Source organism: Halichoerus grypus, chromosome 2, assembly GCF_964656455.1.
Source record: "Halichoerus grypus chromosome 2, mHalGry1.hap1.1, whole genome shotgun sequence".
In the NCBI taxonomy this organism is placed as follows: Eukaryota; Metazoa; Chordata; class Mammalia; order Carnivora; family Phocidae; genus Halichoerus; species Halichoerus grypus.
The window spans coordinates 164199627-164225208 of record NC_135713.1 but is presented as its reverse complement, the minus strand read 5'-3'; the positions used below and the strand labels follow the sequence as shown (position 1 = coordinate 164225208).

Here is a 25582-nt window from a genome sequence, read left to right as displayed (position 1 = left end):
AGTGTGTTTGACTGATTTTGTGGTTGATGTACAGATATATTCTAATGAAAGACAGCTACAAGATTTTAAATTATTAATTAGACTGCCACTTAACAAAGCCTATTTGGCACTCTATTTCCTTGCTTAACAAGACAAAAACTTTAAGGATAGGTTCTGTATTAGCCCAGAGGCTGTTGATTTTGCATTCTGTTTTTATAGCTCTAAAAATGAAAACCATAGATCCTGACCTTAAGCAGGCCACTTCTGGCAAAGCAAAACCCCCAACAGGCTTCCCTTTCTTCCTGGATGATGCTGGGTGGCTCCGGGCATGGCTTGCCCTGCCTGCCTCTCATCTCTGACCAGAGGCTTGCTTTTTATATCCCTGGTTCTGCCAGGGTAGGCCAGGAGACGGAAAAGAGGGCAGGCAGCTGCTGAAGGCTCCAGCTCCCAGCACTGTCAGCAGCAGGATCCACTGACGACTCAGGCTGTTCTGGTTCACAGGGGTGCGGCTATGGCCAGTAGAGTCCTTTCTTTAAGAGACACAAGGCAGCACCCCCCAATTCCTAAAATGTCCTGCCAGGGGACAGCACCCAGCTCGCTGTAATAGGACAACCAGAAGTCAGAGCAATGACCCCCATGATCCAATGTCTACATTCACCTTCTTCAGACCACTGAGCCTCCTCACTCCACAAAGCGCTCCATTGTCAAGACCACGAGCCCAACCCTTTACAGAAAAGTATGAGGGTGTTTCTCTTCCACCCTACCCCAGGATCTAGGGATAGCTGCTCTTTCTTTTTTTCAAATCCTTTTCCAAATCGAGACTATGATACTCCCCCAGGTCCAGGACTCCATGCAGGGCTCTGCAGCTGATAGGCAGGGAAACTGCAACAGTGGTCTGAACCCATCCCATAACATTGTTGCTCGGAGCTTTTGGAAGAATTCGAGAAGCAGAAACTGCAATGGCCACCTCCCTTGGCATTAGCCTCGGGCATACCTTTGGCTTTGAGCACACACCTAGAATCCACACAGCGTATCTGAGTGTCCCGTATATGTGTGTAAAAGAAACAAGTCCTACGGATCAGGACCAGGGGCTGAGAGAGAAGATTGTCCGGCAAAGGACCAAAATAAAAGTCCTTTGCCCACACAATGTCCCAGCAGCAGGCTGCAGGCCACTGGAGCTGAGCCTAGCCCAGCAAAGGGCTTTTCTGCTCTGTTTTCCTCTGGCCAATCCAGGTGGAAACCTCTTTGTTGGTAGAACCTCTCTCACCAACCAAGCCATGCAGGAAGGGAAAAATAGCCCAAGTGGTGAACACATATGACTGCCAAGCCTCCAGTGGCCACCTCTTGAACAGGGTAAGTGAGCCTCCTCCACCGGGAGAGGCCCCCAGAATGCACTGGGCTCATCCTGAGTTGGGTCTCTGGCTAGCAAGGATGGGAGAGAAAGGCTTCTGGAGGCTGCTCAAGCCTCCCTGGGCACCTAAGCCATGTAAATAAAGTACACGGGCTGCTTTGTGGCTCATTTTTAACTGTAAACTGCCAAAAGACAAAAGACCAGAAGGAAAATGAGATGTCAGTTCCCCTCTATTATCTCCATCATAGACCCAGCAACCTGGACATGGTGGCCTCTTAAAACTGCCTAGGAAGCCTTACCCACCAAGGCCAGTGTGCACACTCCAGGCCCAAGCTTCTCAGACTCCGGCTTCTGCTCAGTTCTGTAAAAATCACCCTCTGTGTGCAGACACTGACCAGCACCGCTAGCTGCTGAAAGGACTTTTAGTCCCTTTCTGCAGGGAAAAGGAACCGGGGTGTATCAGTGAAGAGGTTTCTCCAACCAGCCGCAGAGACTTTCCCCACACCACAGTAAAAGGCAGTCAGCGTTTCCCCCCCGGCACTACCCCAACCCACGTGGAAGACACAAGTCACACACAAGTTTGTGACTATTGACACGATGGGGCAAGCGAGGCTCCCCTGTAGGCCTGAGCAAGCCGGGACCACCACACAGCCTTTACTGCTTCCAGTGAAGGCGTGGTTTCTTCACCCACCTGTCCCACCTGCTTGTGGGGTCTCTTCTACGACCCCCACATCTGCTCCTCTCCGCCCATCTTGGGGCTTCGCTGCCCATTCCTCCGCCACCTCCCCCTGCCCGTTTTCTCCTTCCCCATCCTACTGTGAGGTCAGAATCCTGTGCTTACGACACCTCGGTCTGTTGCCATGGAAACAGGGGCGGATTAAGGCAGGAGCGCGGAGCGCAGGGATCAGGCCCCTCAGCTACCTGAGCTCCCGCCTCAGCCGGCTCCCGCAGGGCCCGGGCAGCCAGACGCAGCCGCCGCGGCTCGCCGGCCACCCGGCCCGGCCCAGAGACGATAGGGTCCCGACGGAGCGTCGCAGCTCGCCCCGACCCGGGAGGGGAGGGAGGCAGACGCCGAGGCCGGGGCAGCGGGAGACAGGGCTTGCGGGCTCTCGGCGTGGTCACCTGCCCTCCCTGGGCCCCGGGGACAGCTCCCCGCGCGGCAGCCACGTGGGGGCGCGGCGGGACTTCCCCAGCACCCGCGCCAACTTTGCAACGCTCTGCAATGAGCCGGGCTGCGGGGGGATGGGAGGGGGGTTGTGGTTAGGTGGTCGCGGGGCCAGCTCTCCTCAAGTTGAGCCTGGCACCTGCCCCGCACGCAGCCGGTACGGCCCCCGCCGTCCCATCTCTCTGCTCCAGGCATAAGGAAAGTTTGAAGAACCGGACATCAGGCGCTAGCCACCTCCCCTGGGCTGCTGCGTGCCCAGAGCCCATCCCTGAGGACCAAAGCAGGACTGCAGGGAAGGTGCCCGCGTCCCGGCCCCGCCTGAGAAGCGAGGGCGCGCAGGGAGCGCCCGGGCGGCGCGGTGACTGACCGCTGGTCGCCCTGGAGCGCGGGCTGCACCCGGCCCCGCAGAAGCGGCAGAACCGGCAGCAGGCGCCCACGCAGGGGATGGAGCCTGCAACTGCAAAACTTTATAATGGCAAAGCAAAGGTCTCGGAAGGCCGGCTCCCCTTCCATCATGGGTAGCTCACAGTGGTCTCGAAATGACCTCGCCGAGCCAGATCCCTAGGCCTGGCCGCTTGATCCATGGTGCAAATCCCATGTCTCGCAACCGGCCACCGACAGGGGCTGAGCTCCAGCAGCAAACCCTCCGCAGGTGCGTCCCCGCAAAGCCCGCCAGCCCGCCAGCGGCTGCTTCCCGGGCGAGGACCTCGGGCGGCGGGGAGCTCTCGGGTGGCTCCCGGGCTCGAGGCTCTGCCGCGTGCGCACTCAACTCCAACTTGCCCCTTCGGCTCCAACTCACCTTTGCGAAGCATGTTGGCCGCGGGGCCGCCACTCCGAGGTCGGCCTAGGCGCGCTCCCTCCCAGAGTCCGGATTCAAATCCTTGGGCGCCGGCTGCAGCTAATCCGAGCGCGTCGAGGCGGGGGCAAGCCGGGGATCCGCTTGTGCCCGGCAGCCCGGCCCCTCAGGGGCATGGTGAGCCCAAGCCCCGCGCCGAGGGCACCGGCGCCCACTAGCAACCGCGGCTCTGCCGGGCAGCCCGGCGCGCTCGCTCAGCCCCGGGACAAGCGGCTTGCTCCGCGGAGCCGGCGGCCTGCTTCTGCAACCCCGAGCTCTTTGCAGGCGGTTTTGAGGAGGGACGCCGCCCCCCGGCCGCCCGGCCGCCGGGCCGCGGCCCCCTCCTCTCCGCCCCCTCGGGCCGCCGCCGCCGCCGCGGCTGCTGCAAAAGGGCGCTCGCACGCACCGCCGAGCTCCGAGGAAAGCGCCCGGCGCGCGTTTGCAGGACCCAGCGATCGGCGGAGCGGGGCGCCTCCCTTCCTCCCCCCACCCCCCGGCTTCCCCCACCTTTCCTCCTCCCTCCCTCCCTCCCTCGCTCGCTCGCTCGCTAGCTCCCTCCCTCTCGCTCCGCTCCCCGCCCCCGCTCACGGAGCGCCTCCCATACAAAATTTATGAAAGTGCTCTCAGCTCGCGGTGCCGAGCGCCGTCCTATTCCCAGGGCAGCGGCGCTCAAACGCGCGGCGTCGCCTCCCAAGGTGTTTTCGCTGCGCCCGACCCCGGGGACAATCCTTGGCCCGCGTCGGTCCAAGTACCTGCCCCAGCCCTTGGGCGGCCGTCGGGCCACTCGAAAGCCCCTCCCGGGCCCCGCGGGCTTCCTGGAGCTCGCACTCGCAGCCCAACCCCCGCCCGCTCGCCCTTCGCGGCTGGAGGTCACTGAGAGAGGCGGCTGGAAGCGTGGCTCTGCCCACCGGCTGGGACGGGAGGACTGCCGCCCAGAGACCCCGATCACAAGTCTGCACCCTTGCCCATATCCTCTCTAGCCGGCTCCGCTTCCTTCTCGGAGGTTCGACGGCTCCTCCCTGCCCAGGACAGCTCCGGGAAACCCAGCCGCCTCGCATCCCGCGTCCCAGGATACTATTCTTTTGGGGGGTAGGTGTGGCGCGCCCTCAGGCTGGTCTAGTCCACCCACCTAGCATTCAGGGAGGCCCCGTTGCAAATCCTAGAGAGAGGGGAGGACCAATGTGGGGCTCAGGTGGGCTATCCCCGCCTAGACGGGGGGGGGTGGGGGGGGGTGGGGGTCCCTGATCTCCTTCAGTCTACACAGACCCCGCCCGGGGCTTCCTGGAAAATGGAAGGAGGCACCGCCTAGAAAGCAGGTCCCGCAGGGGGCCAGTTGCACTGAGCAGAGAAGGTTCAGGCCAGGCGAGATCCTGGGTGGAGGCGGCACCCCCTACTGGCCTGGGATAAGAGGGGTCCTGGGAAAGGAAAAAGAGTGGGCTGTCACTCATTCAACACACATTTATTGTGGGTCAATCGTGTGGGGCATTACTATTCCTAGGGATTCAGCCAATGAAAAAGACAAGGTCCCTGCCTTTGTGGAGTTTAATACAGTTAATAGGCACCAAATGAGAAAAGTCCAGATGAGACAATGCATGGAAGAAAAGCAAGCAGGGTATAGTAGAGAGCTGATATGAGGGGGTCAGGGAGTGCTGCTTTGAGCACGTGACATCTAAGAGAGCTAACTGAAGTGAGACAATGAGTTGCAATCTCTTGGAGAAAAACTTGGTATGATTGGCAAAAGAAGGCCAGTATCATTCATTCACTCACCCATGCATTCAATGGCACTGAGGCTCTGGGTTTCAGCTAACTACATTGGCATGTTAACTACAAAAGCCTAGGGCATAGTTGGGGAAGAAAGACCCACAAGCCATCTTAGAATGTGACAGGAGGAGACACAAAGTTTTGGAAGGGGCTCTGCTAGCTCTGTGAGGGGTGAAGGACGATCAAGGAAGCCTTCATCAAAGGGATGCCATTCAGGTTGGGTCTTGAGGGCTGAGTTCATCAGTCTGAGAAGGAAAAAGGGCATTCTAGGCAGGAGAGAAGGTGCAAATGCTTGAAGGTGAAAAAGTAACCTTGTTCTGAAGATTAAGATTGGTCCATATTGGGATGGAACTGCAGGTGATGTATTCTTTCTCTTAGCCTTGACCAGCTGCAGGGCTGGACTTGGTCCCACACCCTGCCAGACGTTAAAGCTGGTCTTGAAGGCCCTGGGCGCTGCAGAAACTCTCTGTGAGTGAACTGAGGCCCAGGGAGGCTGAACAACTTGCTCCATGTCACAAAGCAGATCAGTGCCAAAGTGTAGGCCTGAATCGGGGTATGCTAATCCTCCTTCCAACTCCCTAAGCTGCCTCCCCATGACCCACCTGCCCCATAAACTCCAGCATCTCAGACAAAGTTAGCTGGGGCTGGGCGTGAGTGTGAGAAGCAGAGTTATTTCAGGCCTCAGGAGGGCTGGGTGCTGCTTTGGAGTCCAGCCAGGGGGTGGGGGTGACTCTTAGGCGGGTGTTGTGGTATAATGTGGGGGTGCACTGTGCCCACCTTCTTGTCAGGCAGTAATTACTCAGCCTGCTGAGTAACTCAGGCAGGGAGACCCCCCACAAACAGATGGAGGTGTTCTCAGCCCAAGTTGAAGGACAGCCCCCAATGTCCTTCACTACAGTATCTTAGGGGACATGCTCCCTAGACATCACCTGGTTTCCTAATGGGTGCTAGGGCAGCTCATTCAGCACAAGAGGCTGTGGGGCAATGTTGTAAGAGGATGAGGGCCTTCAATCATCAACAGGCCCCACTTCTGCCTAGGGAAAGGCCCTAAGGGATGGGGTGCCTGCTAGGGAAAAGCCACTGCTCTGCTGGAGTCAATCCTCACCCCCTGGGAACTCACAGCTGCAGCCAGAGTTAAAGCTGTCCACAGGCTGGGCCTCAGTGCCCTGAAGGGGGAGGGGCTGAACTCCAGGGATCCCTGAAATTGAGATCTTGCACCCTGGGAGTTCAAAGAACCTGGGGGAGATGAGAAGTCCAGGCTGGGCTCTTATCAAGGCAAGAGGGGTGTTCCTGGGACCCATGTTGGCCACAGTCCTGTCCAAAGCTATGACTGTCTCAGAGTATCATCAGTCAGTGGCCTGAGGGTCAGAGCACTGACTCCTTCTGGTCCTCCCCTCGTCTGTTCACTCTCAGCCTGCCCATACATCCCTCCTCTCTGGGCAGTTGCCCAGAGAGGCCTGTCCCTGGCTGCTTGTTTTTCACTTCTCCATGTACCTTAATTAGGACTTTCCAAGCAAGGAGGGCCTCCAGGGGAACCCCAGGCCGCAGAGCTACCTTAAAGGGCCAGCCGTGCTCACAGCACCCCCTCAGAGAGAGGAAGATGGCGCCAGAGGGCTGCACGGGCAAACAGCCCTGGGGACTATTGCTGTACGGGGCAGACAGGGCTAAGGGCCAGTCCTGCAGGTTCTCTGCTCTTCCAAAGGTCAAGGCCGTCTCCCTGGCTGCTATGCCTTCTCTTTGGGATCCCAGGAGCCCAGGCCTGATCAAGAGAAAGGCTATCTAGGCCTGAGGGGCAGCCGAGGCAGGGAAAACGGTGGATTGGTTTAGGCGATTGGATTCGTTGGACTGCGCCCCCCGCCCCCACGCCCTGCCCCGGGAAAGCATCCTCAGGCTTGGGGCCTTCCCTTGGTAGCAGTTTTTCACACGGGAGCCTTCCGCATCCGCACTGTTGGTTCTAAAGGTGAGAGCACTCTGGCGCTCCAGAAATCAACCCCAGGACTCAGCTTGGAGCTGGGCTGATGGGAGCTGAGTTCTGTCTTGTTTGGGCAGTGGGGTCCTCTGAGGTACGGATTGTGGCCCTACCTACACGGCCCCCACTGCTTACCAGGAGGTGAGACTGGGAGAGGAGCAAAAGGGATACCGGGGCGTGTCCCATTCACAAGACTTGGCCCACAGAATTCCGGCAAGGAGTCGGCAAATAGGGGAGCACTGGTCCTGGAGTGCCCCGTCTGGCAAACCGGGAGCGGAGGAGAAGACTGGGGGGTCGGGAGAGCGCAGCGCTGGACTGCTAGGGGCTGGGGAGAGCCCAGCCCTTCCGGGCTGAAGGGGGAAACCCGCGGTAGCCCCGCCCCGATCGTCTCCTTCCTGGTCCCCGCCCAGCAAATCCCCGCCCCTCGCTAGCGACCGGCGGTCGATCGCAATGCCTGAGCTCTCGGCGTTCTTCTAGCGCTGTCTTTTTGGTCTCCACGTGGACAGGCCAGTGATGGCGGCGCTGGCAGAGTCCGTGGCGGCGGAGCCGGGCAGCCGAAACGGCACTGGTAGAGGTGGGTGCTACTACGCTGCGGCCTCCGGACCTCGCATCGCGAGTTAGGGCCCCCAAGTCAGGGACAGAACCATCCCCCGCTAATGGCGGCGGCCTTTCTCCGCCAGACCCGGAAGGCCCCGCTGTCGCTTGCCCCGGCGGCTTTCGCTGGAGCACAGAGGGACCGGTCTTCCTTTTGCAGCCTTAGGGCGCGATCGGGAGCAGCGCTTCCTAGGAGCTTGTAGTCCTCAAGCCGGAAACGCTGCCCGCCCTGCCTTGGCTGGCACAGGAAGACTCACGGATAAGGCGGACCCGATGGGGAAGGAAAGAGCCGGGCGCGTTGCAGCGGTCATTCCACAAGTGGGCCCACAGGGAATGCCTTCAGGAAAGAGGCACATGGCTTCATTCACCAGGCACTTACTGAGCGCTCACTAACTGCCATGCCCTTGCTGGATGCAGGGGACTACACGACAGCCTTGCCCTCAGGGGTCTCCGTCTACCGGAGAATACTGATGTAAACAGAAGATCACAGACACGTGATAAAGGAGGAGGCGCCTAACTAGTCCTGGGGACAAATTGAGCTAAGACCAGCAGCTCCCACACCCAATGACCACAAGGGACTTGCCCGGTCAGAGGAGCTTCTGTGAGGGGCCCAGGGTTCTGGGCTGGTTGTTCCAAGGCCTTTGAAACAACTGAACAAAAACGATGGCAGTGGTAACATTCAAATATGGTCTCAGGATCCCAGCCTGCCAATGCTCATTCTCCACTGCACCATCATCACTACCGTCATCCACCCACAGGCAGAGGGTGAAGGGTCAAATCTGGGAGGATCCCTCCCATAGTAGTTAAGGGCCCTAGCAGAAGTTCTGGCACAAAGTACAGGTTCAATAAATATTTGTTCAATAAATTAATTTCTTGTTTCCTTATCACATTCCCAAACTATCTTGTTCCTAAAGAGATAATAGGGGTTGAGCTAAACTGAATTGTGGGGAATAGGGTGCAAATTAAGGACTGCAGTTTTGCTAATGGGCTACAGTGTTTTCTCCTTTAATCAGGTTGTAATTTGTATACCTGCATTTGCCACCGCCAGACTACTAGCCACTAAAGGGCGAGGTCATTTCCCTTTCCTTACCTGTTTGCCCACAGTCCTAACTTGAGTGTGTTCTTTCATTTTTCCTGGGGTGGAACAATGGGACTAAGGAACCTGTTAAATCAGTTAAATGTTTGGTGTTTATTTCCCTCAAAAATGAGGAGAGGGAAGAGTGTAGGGATTCATCAGTGTAGATAGAGTCAGTGGGACTTGAGTAAAGAGGGTAAAAGTCTTTAGTACTTATAATAGTTTGCTTATAGATCTCATATCTAGGACCTCAGAACTTCAAGGTGTTTTCAGGGACGGGGGGAACATTTTCCTAGACTGCTAGGCTTTTGGGTTTTCCTCAGAGTTGTTCTTTATCAAGGAGCAGTTGTTTGGACTTTTTCCCGTTTGCCCCTCAGTTCAGTCTGCTGGTATCACCTCTGTTCTTCCAAAGGTAAGGGGTGAACTATACCCCACTCATGGGCTCAAGTCTTTGATTCCCAGTAATCTCACAACATGGAACCTAATTATGCAGATCTCTTCCTGGCTTAATGGGTTGTCTTTCCAGCTTCAGAATGAACTCAGTGAGGAAGAAGGCTGGGCCAACCCCCTTGGCATCTGGGATTTGGGCCTGAAACTTGGGTGGTGTTAACAGCTTAACTGGGTCTGGTTCTGTTTTAGGCCAGGTGCCAACTCAGGCCTTGCATTGTCCTAGGTCGAGCCCCTAGGGGCCGCCTGGCCAATCAGATCCCCTCTGAGATCCTGAACAACCCCCAGCTGCAGGCAGCCATTCAAGTCCTGCCTTCCAACTATAACTTTGAAATTCCCAAGACCATCTGGAGGATTCAGCAGGCCCGGGCCAAGAAGGGTGAGCCCCCAAGCTCTGAGATGGGGTAGGGTTGGAGAGGTTGCCTGGGTCAGTCAGGGGCAGTATCCCCATTCCAGCATTTTCCCAGCCCTCTGCTCTCATGTCTCTGCTCTGTCTTCCAGTGGCCTTGCAAATGCCTGAGGGCCTTCTCCTCTTTGCCTGCACCATTGTGGATATCTTGGAAAGGTGAGGCTTGGGGCTCTGGAGAAGAAGCTAAGCCAAGGCCTTCCCCATGCCCCTTGTAGCTCTGCCTGTTGGCATTTTTTCCTTCTGGACCTTGGCCTTACCCTGTCCCTTCACACAACCATACACGCACAAAGGGAAAAAGCCAAAACTAAACTCCCAGCCTGCTGAGGTCCCAGCCTGTCCGGCTTGGCTTGTCCATATAAATCTCTCTTTCCCTAAAATATTAAGGTGGGGGGTCGGGGGTGGTAGGGAATGAGTTGGTTCCAGTATCTTCAAAGCTGGGCCTAGAGCAGGTGCAGGTGGTGGGGCCTCAGGAGGAACTTAAGAATCCTCAGAGCTGACCTGGAATGAGCTGAGTTGTCAGCATCTGGTCTAGCCAAGGGGAACCTTTTTCTCCGGAACATTTGAGGGAGTAGGGCAAGGAGGGGCTTGGTGGGGGAGAAGTGTCTAGGAGATGGTATTCAGTTCCTCTCCCCTCTCTAAGTTTCTTCATTACAATGAGCCATCCTGGGGGGTGGGGGTGGGGAGTGCTCAGCCATCTGGAACCAGCACAGGAACAGGGAGGGGGAATGGGGGGAAAGGGGAGGTCATCTCGTGATAGGAACCTCCCACTTCCCTGCTGCTGCCCCCTGCCCCCCCCCCCACTCCGCTTCTCATCCACTGCCACAGACTCACTTCCCAGCTCCCACCCTCTTGCCCCTTGGGGATGCTCTCTGGGGCTCAGGCCAATTTGCATACATTTTAATCTATAAAAAATTAAGTGCTCTGGCTGACTCAGACGCCTGGGCTGCATTTTAAGGAGTTGAATAATCTGCTTCTGTGCACAGACTGATTTGGGGAAGGGGGAGGAGGGGGGCTGCTGACTGACAGCAGCTCAGCTTTCCCCACCACGCACCCAGGAGAGAAATGGGGGGACCCAGTCAGCAAGCCAGGCCCCATGCCCCAGGGGCAGGTCTCTCAAGGAAGACCTGGTCCTCCAGCTCCATTCCCGTGGTGAATTTGGGGAGTGCGGGGTCTTCCCCACCCACCCCTGTCCCCCAGTGATTCAGGCCTGGCAGCAGATCCTATGGCAATGTGTTGGCCAGAGCCCACTCTTTCTGACGCACGAGGTAGGTGGGTGGTGCCATGTGCTGTGGGGGAGCTGTTCATGGGCCCCCCATCCTGGGCACAGAGGGCCCTAGCTGAGGGTGGGGAGGTAGCAGGGGGTCTGGGTGGCAGGGAGGCTGTGTGTATCCACCCATGCATCCCCACGCACACCGCAGTGTCGAGGCATGGGAGTGGGTGCGTCTGCGTGTGTGTACGTGCTCATTGCTCTGGGTGGGCTGAGTCAGGGCGTCAGAGGTCTGTTTTTGACCCTGTGTATGCCAGGCTGAGGGGTGGGGGTCCTCCTTGCAGTCTGAGCTTGGACAGAGGAACCGGGGCGCTACAGAGACCATCGGCATACAGCGACGGTCCCAGGAGCTGCCGCCAGGACCGGGGGATGTGGCAGCTGGGCCCCGAGATACCCCCACGGGGGTAGGTCTCTCTCCCACCTCACCCTTGTGTCACCGTCTCATTGTTCCCCCTGCTCCCCCGCCCCCACAGGTTCACAGAGGCTGAAGTGATGGTGATGGGCGATGTGACGTATGGGGCTTGCTGTGTGGATGACTTTACTGCAAGGGCCCTGGGCGCTGACTTCCTGGTGCACTACGGCCACAGCTGCCTGGGTATGGCGAGCCGGGGTCCTGGCGGGGGGCAGAGAGGCAGGGCTGCGTGCTAATCCCCCGTCACGGTGCCTTCTTGTCCTGCTTGCAGGCAGGAGGTCCCTCCCAGTATCTGGGATGGCCTTGGCCTTCCTGCTCTGCAGGTACATCTTTTTTTTGGATTTGGTTGCCTTGGAAACAGTGTTGCTGTCCCAGATGTGGGTGTTCGAAAGGCTGTTGGTGGTAGAGCAGGCTGGGCCCCCCGGCCAAGTGACCGAAAAGGAGCTTCTGAGGGACCTATGACTGCCCCCCCCCCCCGCCGCCTACCCACTCCTTGTATCCCTAGGCTGAAGCCACTGGTCCTGGCTGCTCAGAGACCCTGGCCCAGGTAGGCCCCCTGCCCCTCTTGCCTTCCAAAACAGTCTCCTGACTTCTTGCCTCCTCCCAGTTCCCATGGACACCTCGGCCCAAGACTTCCGGGTACTGTACGTCTTTGTGGACATCCGAATAGATACTACCCACCTCCTGGATTCTATCCGCCTCACCTTTCCCCCTGCCACTTCCCTTGCCCTGGTCAGCACCATTCAGTTTGTGTCAACCTTGCAGGTAAGTGGACAGATAACAGCCAGCCTCCAGGCTGTTCCTGGGGCCCACGTTAGGTGCCCCAGGCTGGTCCTCTGGCCCTGGCTCTCCCTCCTCACCCACTTGCTTCCCTTCCCTCATCATCCCTACAGGCAGCTGCGAAGGAGCTGAAAGCTGAGTACCGTGTGAGTGTCCCACAGTGCAAGCCCCTGTCCCCTGGGGAGATTCTGGGCTGCACGGCTCCCCATCTGCCCAAAGAGGTGGAGGCTGTTGTGTAAGTGAAAAATGGGGGGCCAGTTGTAGAGACATAAGAAATGTACCCTAGAAGGGAGCCGGAGGTTCGTTGTATAGGAAAAGAAGCTGAGTCTCAAGCTCTTTAACTGTTTGCTCAAGGTCACCCTGCAAAATGGGGACCAAATAGGGTTTCAGGTTTCCTGTCTCCCTCTCGGGTACTCTGTCCACCATGTAGGAGGCTATGCCCAGGGTGGGGCAGGAATCAGAGGGCTTCATCGGGGCAGGCGGGGGGGGGGGAGGGATGAGGGTGGGCTAGAAATGGTGGGAATATAATTGGAGAAGATGGCTGGGCACGCCCAGGCTGCAGCCCCATTAATTTAGCATCCGGACAGCTAACAAGCAGGAGCAGCGTGTCTCCTGCTGCCTAATTATTTTCGGTAATGGAAATGCTTAATGTTGTGTGAATGCAGCCAGCCTCAGAGCCGGCAGCTCCCCCGGCGGGGACTAGGGAGGGGAGCCCCATTCCTAGCTGATGGCAGGGAAAGAGGGAGGGGCACTCCCCTGACTCAGCCCTGCCCCTAGACAGGCCCACATCAGGGCCTTCCCCAGCCCAGACCTGGCAGCCCTGCTCCCCAAAGGGCGTTCCCCCTGTTCCTGCGCCCACATAATTCTGAACCCATAGGTGCCTACCCTTGGGGGCTTCAAGGTGTGTGTTGGAGGGAGAGACACCCTGAGTGTTGGCCGTTTATCACAAAAATCAGTGTGGTCTCCAAGAAAGTAGGAGCTGCCATGGCAGATTGTCCTCTATGCTCTGCCTTCTCCATGGCTTGGGAAGCTACTTTTAGGGACAGGCTTGATAGAGCCTGGTGGTTAAGCCTAGAGTCAAGTCCCAGATTTACTGCTTAATAGCTGTGTGACTTTGGGCAAGTTTCTTAACATCCCTGAGCAGCAGTTGTATCTATTGTAAAATGGGGATACTGTAGGTAGCTTGGAGGACTGTTTGCTAGGACTGAGTGAACTCCTGCATGGCAAGTGCTTAGTCCAGGCCTTGGTGCACAGAAGACACGAACCCAGTAAACAGTAGTTGTTACAACTCAGTAGCAGGACCTGAGAACCAGTTTGGGCACAGAGAGCCAGTGTATACCCCGAAACTTCATTTACAACATTGATGACACCTTGAACCCTACTTGCCATGTCTACGTTGAGCTAGGTGAAGGAGAACCTGTCCTGCCACCTCCGAGTTAGGATCTCTAGAGCCCTGCGCGGCCTTCCCATGGCCTTGGCTGCCGTTTTACCTGTCCCCCAGAAGGCTGGGGGACGGAACAGTTCTTAGATCTGCATTACATAACTAGAAGGGCCTTATTGCTCATCCAGCTCAAACTCCTTGTTTTGCATGTGAGAAAACCAAGGCTTCGGGAGGCCGAATGATGACTTAGGCCAGTTCACATACACACACAGCAGCACACTCAGCCAGGAACTCTGGACCTCCAGGCCAGTGCCTGCCTTTTCTGCTGCCTCACCCCACCCCATACTTATCATCCCCTCTCTCCCTGCCGCAGATATCTCGGAGATGGCCGTTTCCATCTGGAGTCTGTCATGATTGCCAACCCTAGTGTCCCCGCTTACCGGTATGGGCTGAGCTGGGCTGACCAGCCAGGGAGGGGGTGGGATTTCCCTGCCACTGAAGCCCTCAGTTGGTTGAAATTTCCTCATTCCCGGGCCCCTTGACAGCCAACAGCTCTAAGGATCTGAGGTAACTGGGTCCTGAATCCAGGTGTCGGACCCAGGGCTGGAGCTGCACAGTACCCACCCATCCCCTGGGAGTCACACTGAGATCCTAAACCCCCCCTCCTACTTTTCCCTGCTTCAGCTGTGGGACTGAGCTTTCCAGCGACGATCTCTGTTCTCGCCTCTATTCCTAATTACCTGCATGGAACCTAAAGATTTAGGAGACCAAGGGGCTGGGTCAGGGAGCCGTGTGTACAACAGCTGCTGTGGATTGCTGTCGCCATAACCCTGATAGCTTCTTTTCCAGATACGACCCATACAGCAAAGTCCTATCCAGAGAGCACTATGACCATCAGCGCATGCAGACCAGCCGCCAAGAAGCCATAGCCACGGCCCGCTCAGCTAAATCCTGGGGCCTTATCCTGGGCACTTTGGGCCGCCAGGGCAGCCCCAAAATTCTGGAGGTCAGAGGGCTTGGGATGGCCTCTGGAGGAGGGGACTGACTAGAAACCCAGCTGGGAAAATCAGTAGACTAAGGGATTTAGACTTGGCTGCTCGATCGTGGTGACCTGAGCTTGGCCTCCCTCTTCCAACAGCACCTGGAATCTCGACTCCAAGCCTTGGGACTTCCCTTCATGAGGCTGCTGCTTTCTGAGATCTTCCCCAGCAAGCTTAGCCTACTTCCTGAAGTGGATGTGTAAGTTTTCTCACCTTACCTCTCTAGCTGTGACTCTGGCTAAGGAAGCTTAGATCTGAGTCCTGCCCAGCACATATTGAAGGCTGGAGTCAGTGGGAATTGCTTCCGTGAAATTTTAATGTTCACAGAGCACTCGGGGGCTTAGCAGGGGCTACCCTTGGCTATGGGTCGCACCCATTTCGGTTTGGGGGCTCACAGGTAACTGCAACATCACAGTCGTTCGGTGTGAGATGAGTTTGTGGGGTGGTTGGCACCTGCAGTGTACCAGAACTAAACTGGATTTGATTCTGAGGATACGATCACAGATGAGCTGCCCAGGCCCTGCCCTCGGCTCACAGAGAGCTCTCCTGGAGAAAACAAACAGCGCTATAGTGTTACTCTGAACAGTAGTAGGTGACTGTCTTTTCATCGGGTGTGTTGGGGACACAGTCATGTTTTTCAGCATGCTGCCCAGAAGGGGAGGACCCCCCCGCCCCTTGGGTCTGACCTGACTTCCCTTCCCAGGTGGGTGCAGGTAGCATGTCCGCGCCTTTCCATTGACTGGGGCACAGCCTTCCCCAAGCCCCTGCTGACACCCTATGAGGTAACACTGAGTTTTGAAATACCTGAGAGTGGGCTTTGCACCTGGTTCTGTCAAGGGAGGGATCTGCAGTGGGGTGGGCAGCAACTTACTTACAGCTGACTCATGTCCTAGCTATGTGGCCTTGGGCAAGTCCCTTGACCTGTCTGAGCCTCGAATTTCCTTTCTGTGGTATGGGGATAATAGGACCTCTATAGGCCATCGTGAAGACTGAATTGATTAATCCTGCGCAGAAAGAGTTGGCAAAGGGGCGCCTGGGTGGCTCAGTCGATTAAGCGTCTGCCTTCGGCTCAAGTCATGATCTCAGGGTCCTGGGATTGAGTCCCGCATGGGGCTCCCTGCTCTGCGGAGAGCCTGTTTCTCACTCTCCCCCTGCTCTTCTCTCTCTCTGTCAAATAAATAAAATCTTAAAAAAAAAAAAAAAGTTGGCAAATGTCCGGTTGTCCTCCCCTAGGCAGTGGTGGCCCTGAGGGACATTTCCTGGCAGCAGCCCTACCCTATGGACTTCTACGCCGGCAGCTCCTTGGGGCCGTGGACAGCGAACCACGGACGGAACCGGCCCCCCCAGGCCCTGAGCCCGCCAGCGCTGGAGAAGGTAGGCAGGCACCGCCAGCAGGGAGGAGAGGGACCAAAGCCGGGGCCTGGCCCTGGCCGCCTCCCTAGCGACGCGAGCCGAGGCCGCCGCCGTGCGGCCGCTACGGGAAATGCACGGGAGCAGGGTGGAGGACGTCGCAGGATGGAGACCCTGAGCAAAGTCTGCGACCTCCGATGCAGGAGGCCACGCACCCCTCTCCAGCCGCGGCTTGCGACGGTTGCAGCTGCAGAGACGACAAGGGAGCACCGCCCGCTCGGTGAGACGCTCCTCGGTCTCAGGTATCCGCCCCTGCTCCGGCCGCGCCCGACCCCTCCCCGTTGTTATGGGAACACCCGCTCGCTCTGAGGCCCGCCTTCGGGGTGGTGCCGGCATTTGGTTCCGCCCCTCGAATATTCGATTTCCGCTCGGGGAAAGGCTGCTTCCGGTCCCTGGCGCGTTGCCCCGCAAGATGGCGGCGCAGCAACCCCTGCGGGTGTTAGCCCTGGCCGGCTTCCGGCAGAGCGAGCGGGGCTTCCGCGAGAAGACGGGCGCGCTGAGGAAGGCGCTGCGGGGCCGCGCCGAGCTCGTGTGCCTCAGCGGCCCGCACCTGGTCGCGGATGCCGCGGGCCCCGAGGGCGCCGGGCCGGACTCCGGTGAGACGGGCGCTGCCCGGGAAATGCCCTCTGAGTCTTTGATCTGGCCTCGTTTCAGCATACCCCCACGCTGCGTCCTCACCTCGTTCCTTCCCCCTGCCCTTACTCTTCCTTTCTTCCCTCCCAGCGTCCCAGGCTTCCACCTTGATCAGTCTTCCCCGTCTTGCCATGCCACTCTGCTCTCCACTTCATTTCCCCCAGATTTTCTTCTCTTCTTCGACCGCCTCTTTGTTTGCTCGTTGTCATTCCCAAGCCCTCCGTCCCCTCCCTTTTTCATTTCTCATCCCCTAGATACCCGCTTGCCCTAACCGCATCCTTTCCCCCATATCGCTGTAGAGCCCTGCCTTCCGGAGGAGCAGCCCCGAGGCTGGTGGTTTTCAGAACAGGAGGCAGACGTTTTCAACGCCCTGAGCCAGCCCACAGTGTGCAGAGGTCTGGAGGAAGCCTTGGGAACTGTGGCAGAGGCACTGAAGAAACTGGGGCCTTTTGATGGGCTCCTTGGTTTCAGCCAGGGGGCCGCGCTAGCAGCCCTTGTGTGTGCCCTTGGCCAAGCCGGCGATCCCCGCTTCCCCTTGCCAAGGTTTATCATCCTGGTATCTGGTTTCTGTCCTCGGGGCCTTGGACTCAAGGAACCCATCGTGCAGGGCCCCTTGTTACTGCCTTCACTCCATGTTTTCGGGGACACTGACTGCGTCATCCCCTCTCAGGAAAGTATGCAACTGGCTAGCCGATTCATTGGGGCCATCACCCTCGTGCACTCTGGTGGCCACTTCATTCCAGCAGCTGCGGCCCAGCGCCAGGCCTACCTCAAGTTCTTGGACCAGTTTGCAGAGTGAAAGATCAACAAATGGCTCTGCCCCTACATCCCCCACCCCCACATGACTTCGGGACAGTCTCTCTAACCGGTCCTCCCCCTCATCCCACCTCCCCTGGGAGCTCAACTGCTGTTAGTGTTCCTCACCATCACCAATTAAGAGAAAAGTATCAGTTCTAAGACTCAAATCATTGTAAGCCTAGCTCTACACTTAAGAAAAAAGGGATCAGGAGGCCTTAGTGGACCTTGGCATCTGATACTCCAGCATGAAAAAGGCTGGTGGACTCCTGGATGAGTGGAGGGTGACATGGGAAAAGCAGGGGCTGGTGCTGCTGTGACTGCCACATAATAAAGTGGTGATGGCGATTTTGAGCATCTTTTTTCTCATACACACAGAAAAACCCATTTTGTAACAGAAGTCTGGATTCCTGGCCACCCACCCAGCCTCTAGCGCCGCTCCAAAGAGGGACGTGTTTCCAGTTATGAGCCCCCAGGATAAGCTCATGTGTGCACACATTTGGTAGAAGTGTCTCAAGTCCCAAGCTGAAGGAAAGGAGGCCTTGGTGGCGGAGTTGGAAGAATTTACATCTGAGAAGTTTTGGGAAGAGATCACCTGGCAAGGTGCTGCCTGGGCTCCACGGAGTTAGGCTTCCTCCATCTTGATCCCTGACGGTTGTGTGCTGGCCTTCTGTCGAACTCTGGCTTCTTGGGTTCTCTGCTTTCTCCTCCGGAATTGCTTTAGCTCTGAACTATGAGCTTGAAGGGTGGGATGGTAGTAGACCTTGGGTAGAGGCCCAAGACCACACGGAAGAAACCCTTTTACAAACCTGCCCTCACCTACAGAGTTTCTGGGGTTGATGCTACTCTGTAGTGATCCAGCCAAGGCTTAAGTAGCCCCTCCAGTTTTAGAGTGCATTTGTTCCTAGGCACTCTATAGACTGCCCACTTTAGCTATTTGCCCTACTTCCAGTTCCCCCACCTGTGGCCCACCCTACTCTCTGATTTCAGCCTTGCCTCTGCAGGATCACTACCTTGTTCCTTTTCTGGAAGATCACAGGAGGCCCTGATCTAGCCCTCAAACATGGTTGCCCCCGGGGAATTTAGGAATTGAGTAGGAATTGGGTTAGGGGATATAGCACAAATACTCCAGCCCATCCGGAGACAGACTAATATCCCTTAAATTACCCCAAATCCTGAATTCTTCATTGCAGATAGTAATTATCTAAGAAAAAAAAAAAAAGTTGGAGTTACACCCCTACCCCCAACAGATCCAGTTTACTGGATTTAGGACCTTTACAGCAGACAGTGGGGGTGGGAGGGTAGCCCCCTGGCTACAGTCTGCCTCTGCTTGCCCTAGGCGTTTTAAAGGGACCCTTTCCTCGGCCAAAGGAGGGGACTCAGAAATGGGCTGAATTACTCCAACAGACCTGTTGGATTTGGCCCATAGAATTTTAGAAAATATTGGACTTAACAGTATTTAAAATCTTAGGAATTTCACACACAGATTCCTGGCTTCTCTGGAAATGAGCAGTTCAGAATGGAATGCAGTGGATCTGCAGTTGGGAGCTCGCGCGCCCTCATGGCCATCCTAGGCTGCCCCCTTTAGCAAGGTCCCAAGAGGTGAAAATGGTGACAGTTGCTACCACAGCCCTTGCTATGTGGAATTACTGTGAGGATTAAAAGAGAGAGAACAAGATATGATGGGGAATGGATTTTAACCCAGGGCTTAAAGTTAGAAGGATAAGGATAGAGCAGAACAGTACTGGGTGGAGCAGAAGTGCTCAGTGCTCAGGGTGAGAATTCTCCTCCCTCCCCCACCTCCTGCTTCAAGAATCAGAAAATGTCCAAGCTAGAAGGAAAGAGATCATGTGGTCCACTGGTTCCCAACAAGTGAGATGTCCTCTCCCGTCACATCCTCCAGGAACAACAGAGAATCTTAAGGGTCATTGCCCCCCACCCCCCAAAACACACTCTGTGGACCACTTGCGTCAGAATTGTGTTAAAACTTAGATTCCTGGGGCCAACTCGTGACCTACCGAGCCAATTGCTGGACCCAGGAATCTGCATTTTGGCAAACTCCCTGGACATTCCCATGCAACATGATATTTGAAAAACATTGCCTTAGAGGGTAGAATACAAGTCTCTGGTAAATACGTGCTATTTGAAAAAAACGAACATGGGATTCTCATGCACTGCACTAGGGAGGGGGAGAAAGCTCTCCAATTAAGAACCATTCATCTAATGTTTTCAATTTATACCTAAGGGAAATGAGGTCCAGAGGATAGCACACCGTTTATGGTGTGCTAACCACACCAGATACTGTGATAAGCAGAACCTTTAGAGTTGCCCAGTTTAATCTCACAATTTCCTGAGGTAGGTACTATTAACTTAATATTACAACTGAGGAAACAGGCACAGAGAAGTTCAGTAACTTACCCAAAGCTGGATTCCGATCCAGAACTCACATTCCTAACCTTTACTAGTCACGGTTTTCTCTCCTGCACCTCGGAGGTCAGCAGAGGCCACCCACCACCCACTACTGTTGGGCTCTATGTCCTGTCTGGGTCTCAACTTCCTAATCCACAAAATAGGATGGGGTGCACTTAATGAGTTCTAAGATACTAAAAAATTCTCTACAGTCAGTTTTCTGGTTTTTTCCCCCTCTGACCATCTTCTCCAGATGGGTTCAAACGGCAAACAACTTGGTCCCTTCAGAATATCCCTCCCATTTCTCTTTTCTACCTCTCACTCCACCTTAGATCCCTAAAGCTCTTGAGAGCGAGTCCCTGAGCAAAGAAGCCCCTCAACAGCCCCTGCTCAGAAAGATGTGCCCCCTTCCCCTGTTCATTCTGCCTAAGTGCCCAGAGCTGGGGTCTCCCCATCGACACCAGTCCCTCACAAAGACATTAACAGCCTAGTAGAATACTTAAGATTGAAATAGGCTTCTGCAGTTTTCAAAGGTTTTTACTCATTTTACTATTTGATCCTTACAACAAATCTGCCAAAGAGGAATGATTATTATCCCATGTTACACAAGACTCAGAAACCCAGCCCCTTAAATAATAACCAGTTGGTGATGAGGCCAGGTTGGACCTCCTGCTTCCCAGTGCACTAGGCCCATCTGCACACACTACAGTCTGCCCACGGATGTCTACTGGATTCCAGAATCAAGTACATTTAATCTAAGACCTCGGAGTCCTTGAGTGGGAGGAAGGAAGCATGTGGGAATTGATTAGCTGTAAAACCAGCACGCACCAATTGCCTTAAAACTAGTTTAGTGAAGGAGGGGTTATGGAGAGGTAACAAAAAATTGGATTAATGAGTGGCAGGACTGGGTTGCATTAACCATTCCCAGCACTGTCCCTAGGGAAGTCCTGCACCCAATATGCATCAGTCAGCCCCTGCAGTGGGTGATGTTGGCGGTGGCAGGTGACATAAGCGTGTTTTTGAAGAGTTCGTGGCTCACGCTTCACTGGACAAATAGGACTTTAACCCCTCTGATATTCACTCTGCCACATTAGAGCTAATTTGAGACACTGTCTCAAATTAGAATCCAGCACCGATTGAGGTGAGGCTGCTTTCAGACAATGCTTTACTGACTGGGTTAACTTTACAAGCACACTGGCTTCCTGAGGGTTGGGGACCCTTCTTATCATCCTACATGAATCAGAGGATGAAAGAGTGAGGGAAGGCTGTAACTCCATCAGGAAATGGGTTCAAGGATTAGTCTCTCTTTCTGCCTACTCAGCAGAGGGGTTCCTGGAAGAATGCGGTTGTGGCATATTTAGGAAAACTTGGCTTCGTCTACTCCCTTCAGTCTCCAGGAAACCTTCAGGTCCCAGCAGCCTCCTCGCACGGAGGAGATAAAAAGAACACAAATCCCAGAACTACCCTTTCTCTCGCCATTCCTTGGCTGCAACCTCGGCTAAGAGAACAGGATGGTCATTGAAGCGGGCGGTCAGACATACTGCCCACCGTGCTTCTTTCCCTGCCTTGGTAGACACGCAGCAGACCCGAGAGTAGCCCGCCCCCCAGCACCGCACCTCCCTCCGCCCCCACAGCTACATCCGATCTTGACTCGCCGCCCCCGCTTCCTCCTGCTCCTGGTCTCCCCCATCCGGGGCTGGCAGAGCGCGGCGGGCGCGGCGCGTGGGCGTGCTGCGGGGCGACCATGGCTGTAGACTGTTACCTCCGGTTCCCACAGTAACAATCGAAAGCCACGGTTGCCCTGGAGACGCGGGGGCGGGGCGCGCGCTGCTGACGGCACCGTGGCAGCTCCAGTCAGGCAGACGTCAGGACTGCGAGTTGGGGAGGGGGGTGGCGGGGGTAGCGCGCGCGATGGGGACCGGGCTCGGGGGCCGTGCGATGTGCGTGTGAGCCGGCCGCCGCTAGCAGCCTCTGGTGACCAGGGACCGGACGGGCGGATGGCAGAGCCTGCGCTGGATCAGCACCGCGGACAGCGGCGGCGCAGACAGCGCGCGCGGGGCTGAGGGACCCTGGGGGACAGAGGGGCCGGGGGCGCGGCAGGTGGCCGGGTCCGCGGTCCTGGGGCGGGGCCAGGCGTCGGTGGCCGTGACTGGAGACTGTTACTGAGGGCGGCCCGGGCAGTAAGCAGTCTAGAGCCAAGGTGCCGGCGCGCTGCCCGGGCGGGCAGGGGTGCCTCCGTCGCCCGCAGCTGGGGGCGCTGCTGCTCTTCCTCCCCCGCGTCTCCCGCCTTTCTCGGCCCCAGCGCTCGCGGACAGGCACGCGGCCCTTGACGTCAAAGCCCTGTGACGTCAAATATGTCCCTGCGGAGAGGCACTTCCGGCGGCGGTGGGGGGGCGCTCAGTTGGGGGGCGGGGCAGTCCGGCCGAGGCCCCGCCCCCGCCTGGTCCTGAGAGGACAGCTCCTCGCGCAGAGGCGGGAAGTCGGGGGCGCAAAGGGACCAGCCCGACGGGATGGGACGGGGAGGGGGCTCCCGACCGGATGCAGGGTGGGGGTCCCGAGAGAGCCGCGGCTAGGTCGGCGGGCAGGTGGGCGTCTGTCCTTCGCCGGCGGCCCCGCTCAGCCGGCCGGGGACAGCGAGGCTGAGTCACTGCGCTGCGGGGAGGGGGAGGAGGGGGCGCGTCTTCTGGGGCGTCAGCACCTTCGCCCCACTTTCTTGGGAGTATGGCGCAGGAGCCCCAGGAAATGTCGCAGGGACCCTGGGGGCCGTCCTCTGTTCGATGTTCCTCCGAAGTGGCTGCGTCTTCATCCGGGCGCGGGCAGGTGCTGCACGGGGTTCTGGGTACGCCTCCGGCCCGGCTCCACCAGCTGCGAGGGGATCCTCGTCCCCCACCCTGTCCCCAATCCCACCCCTTAGGGGCCCTCCAACCTGCCGTCTGCCGGTCTCCTCATTGCCCTTCCGTCCGTGTCCGTGCATCGGTCCATCTGTAGCCCGTCGGTCGGTCAGTCCCACTTACCTGTCGGGCCGCGTCGCGCCGGCTCCCGCTCGCCTCCCGCAGCCCGGCTGGCGCGGCTGCTTTTATAGGCGCGCGTAGTACTCGTGCGGCGGCTCATTCATGCGGCCGCGGCTCCTACACACTGACGCGCTGCCGACGTCAGCAGGGAATTTAGGAAACGGGAAGAGGGGCTATTTATAGTGGCGAGGCGGGGGGTTGGGGGGGACCAAGGCGACGGGGAGCTGGGAGGGGGAGGAGGGCGCACGGAAGCAGGAACAGGGAGGGGGAGCCCGGGGTCCCTGTACGGGTCTACAAAGGGTTAACTTTCCGGAACTGCGGGCTGGGGGCCAGCGGGAGGACAGAGCCGGGAGGGCCGACGGGTCCGTTACACCTTTATGCACTCTGGGACACCTGGGGGTGCAATCCCACTTCCCACCTGGCCTTCCGAGGTGCTCACCCGGGAGCCCCCTCTCCCACTCCTCAATTCCGGGACCCGACGGCTCTGTGACGTCACAAGATGACCCTCGGTGGCGTTACACCCCGCATGGCCGCTGCAGTGTCGTCACTCTGGGGTGGGAGGTACAGGAGAGGAAGCTGGACCTGAGGAGGGGGCCTAAAGCAGTATCTAGAGCTGTGGCGTCGGGGACATGGGGGAAGAAGAGTGGGGGAGCCCAGGGCTCGCAGAAGCTTTGTAGGAGTCTGGGCCTAGAAGGAATGGGGGGGGGTCTAGGTACCAGTCAGGAGCTGGAGACCGCGGAAAACTTGAGAAGGGTGGCTTGCACTCCCCGGACATGAGCAAGGGGTTCCTCTATGGGGAGCTGGGGGAAAGACGGTAGGAGAAGGGGGTGAGTGGAAGAGGAAGCCTCAGCAAATGGAGGGGAGGAGGACGGGTGGGCAGTGCCAGTTTCAGAGCCTTGCACCAAGCAGACCGCGTCCAGGACCCATTTGTGGGCATTGGCAGAGCTCATGAGAGAGTGACAATGAGTGAGGGAGACCAAGGGCTCAGCAGCTTGGCAGAGAGGGATCTACAGAGGGCGGAGTGGCAAAACCACTTCCTGGAGGAGTTAGAGTTCCTGGAGGTATGATATTGACAGGAAGGCCCTAAGCCATGTGGGGCAGAAGTCTCCTGAACAAGAGCAGGGAAATGAAAGATCCTGGCTCCATCAATTGAGGAAAGTTCTAAATGGAGGAGGGTGAATGTGTTCAGAGAGAGGAGATGGATTGTGTGGGGGTGGGGTGGGGGTGGGGAGCAGTGCCAGGCAGGTAGGGTAGGTAGAAACTAGGGAGGGAGGGAAAGATCAAAGATTGAAGAGGAGTGAAGTCCACAGGAAGGCAGCAAGACTGGCTGCAGGTCTTTGAGACCCTTCCATAGGGACTAAGGACAGCCTGAGGGGAGGGATGGGGGCAGTGAGTTAATTCAGGGAGTAGGGATTTGGGGAGAGTGTTGACGAAAAACAAAGTGGGCACAGTGGACACTGCACAAAAGTGAAACTGGGTTGAGGGGCTCCTTGTGGGGCTAGGATCTGGTCCCATCAAGAGGATAAAAGATTCCAGCAGAAACGCAGTCGGAGAGGTCCTGCACAACCTTTGGAATCTAGCCTCCTGGAGTCTTCCCCCTCCCCCCGCCCACCACCTCTTTTTCTTTTGCCTCCAGCCTTTGTCCCTGTGGTTCTCTTCTCCAGGACTGCTTTTCTGTGTGGGGGAAGAACTCTTATTCATCCATCAAAGCCCAGTTCTAAGAGCTCTTCTTCCGAGGAGCCTTCCCGCCTTTCTCCAGCACTCCATACACCTTTTTCCGCTTCAGCGCACAACACATCCACCCCTCGGCCAAGATGTCGTGGTCCATCTCCCCTAGAGGCTGGCAGCCCCGGAACCCACCGTTTTCGTTCTTGGAAGCTCACCGCAACCCTAGTGAGGAGACCGTGGGTAGACGGAGGAGAGGACTGGGATAAAATGGATCCAGAACACGGAGTAGAAACAGGGTGAGGACAGGGTCAGGACGCGGTGAGAGTCAGAAGGACCGGTGGGGACCAAGAGCCAACGGATGGCCCCGAGGCCATGAAGATGTCTGCGGAGGAAAGAGAACCTCTGGGGGGCGCCCGAGACCTTAGCGTCTGTCAGGGACCGCGCGTGGCCGCGCTGGCGGCCCCTCAATGAGTGACTCAGCTACTACCTCTGGAGGGGGTGTAGGGGTGGAGGACCGCGCGAGGGGCGGCGAGCGCGGCCCCCACCCGCCCAGCAGCCCTGCGCGGTTGCTAAGCTCTCCAAGGCCTTAGAGAGACGCGATCTGCGCGAACCTCATCGGTTACTATGGTAACTCTGCGCCCCAGCCTCTCGCGCGCGACGGCTGAGGAAGGCGCAGCCAATCAGAAGCTGCAGGCGTTCTCGGGGACCCACTCCCACCCCCCCGACGTGTGGGCAGGGGTCAGGAGGTGCGGGGAGGAGGCACAGCGTGGGCCGCGGAGACCCGGCACTCACTACAGGCCCGATGCAGCTGCGGAGCCGCGCGGGGCCACTTCCGGAGTGCCCGCGCCAGTGCGGGGTCCCCTCCCTCCCAGAAGGGGCGTCACCTGCAAGAACCGGGCCTTCACGTGGGATGCAGAACCTTGCCGGGGGATCCCGGGCTGCAGTCCCTGCGGCCACGTTCCGGGTTGGTGTGTTGGAGACGAGGTCGAGCAAGCAGGTCCCTCAAAATGGCTCACACGGGCAATCTGGGGGCTGGGGTTCCTTCTGCGGGATCCCCAGGAGGCGCTGTCCAGCCATCCCCAGTCGAATGCCCTGGGGTCCCTCCAGAGACTTCTAAGTTCAGGGCAGGCTGATATTGGGTAACGGCCCTGCCCAGGCTCATGGAGGGCCCTACGTGACAGCCTCCGGAGT

At 57.5% G+C, this 25582-nt stretch overlaps 3 protein-coding genes across 5 annotated transcripts in view; 2 read left to right on the top strand and 1 right to left on the bottom strand.

Annotated features, from left to right (window-relative positions):
• The window catches only part of RTN4RL1 (reticulon 4 receptor like 1), a 68528-nt gene extending 64755 nt beyond the window's left edge, over positions 1 to 3773 (bottom strand). The window contains exon 1 of the mRNA XM_036091078.2: positions 3295 to 3773. Coding sequence (XP_035946971.1) covers positions 3295 to 3307 — 13 coding nt within the window. The 5' untranslated portion in view covers positions 3308 to 3773. The remainder of the gene's footprint in view (positions 1 to 3294) is intronic.
• Positions 3774 to 4179: 406 nt separating this feature from the next.
• Positions 4180 to 16115, top strand: DPH1 (diphthamide biosynthesis 1). Of its 3 annotated transcripts, none has more exons than XM_078068068.1 (12): positions 4180 to 4419; positions 9403 to 9555; positions 9678 to 9741; positions 11326 to 11447; positions 11872 to 12029; positions 12158 to 12279; positions 13799 to 13867; positions 14275 to 14431; positions 14564 to 14664; positions 15169 to 15247; positions 15699 to 15839; positions 16019 to 16115. In XM_078068068.1, the coding sequence occupies exons 3-12, from the start codon at positions 9689 to 9691 to the stop codon at positions 16097 to 16099; spliced, it is 1083 nt and encodes a 360-aa protein (XP_077924194.1). In that variant the 5' UTR covers positions 4180 to 4419; positions 9403 to 9555; positions 9678 to 9688; the 3' UTR covers positions 16100 to 16115. The 3 variants fall into 3 exon arrangements, with proteins under 3 accessions (XP_077924194.1, XP_035947006.1, XP_077924195.1); XM_036091113.2 differs by lacking the exon at positions 4180 to 4419 and adding an exon at positions 7477 to 7634; XM_078068069.1 differs by lacking the exon at positions 4180 to 4419 and adding an exon at positions 7481 to 7634 and having other exon boundaries at positions 9369 to 9555.
• Positions 16116 to 16130: 15 nt separating this feature from the next.
• Positions 16131 to 17651, top strand: OVCA2 (OVCA2 serine hydrolase domain containing). Its single transcript, XM_036091118.2, has 2 exons — positions 16131 to 16471; positions 16808 to 17651. Exons 1-2 carry the CDS (start codon positions 16162 to 16164, stop codon positions 17305 to 17307), a joined length of 810 nt encoding a protein of 269 aa, XP_035947011.1. The 5' UTR covers positions 16131 to 16161; the 3' UTR covers positions 17308 to 17651.
• The last annotated feature ends 7931 nt before the right edge of the window (positions 17652 to 25582 follow it).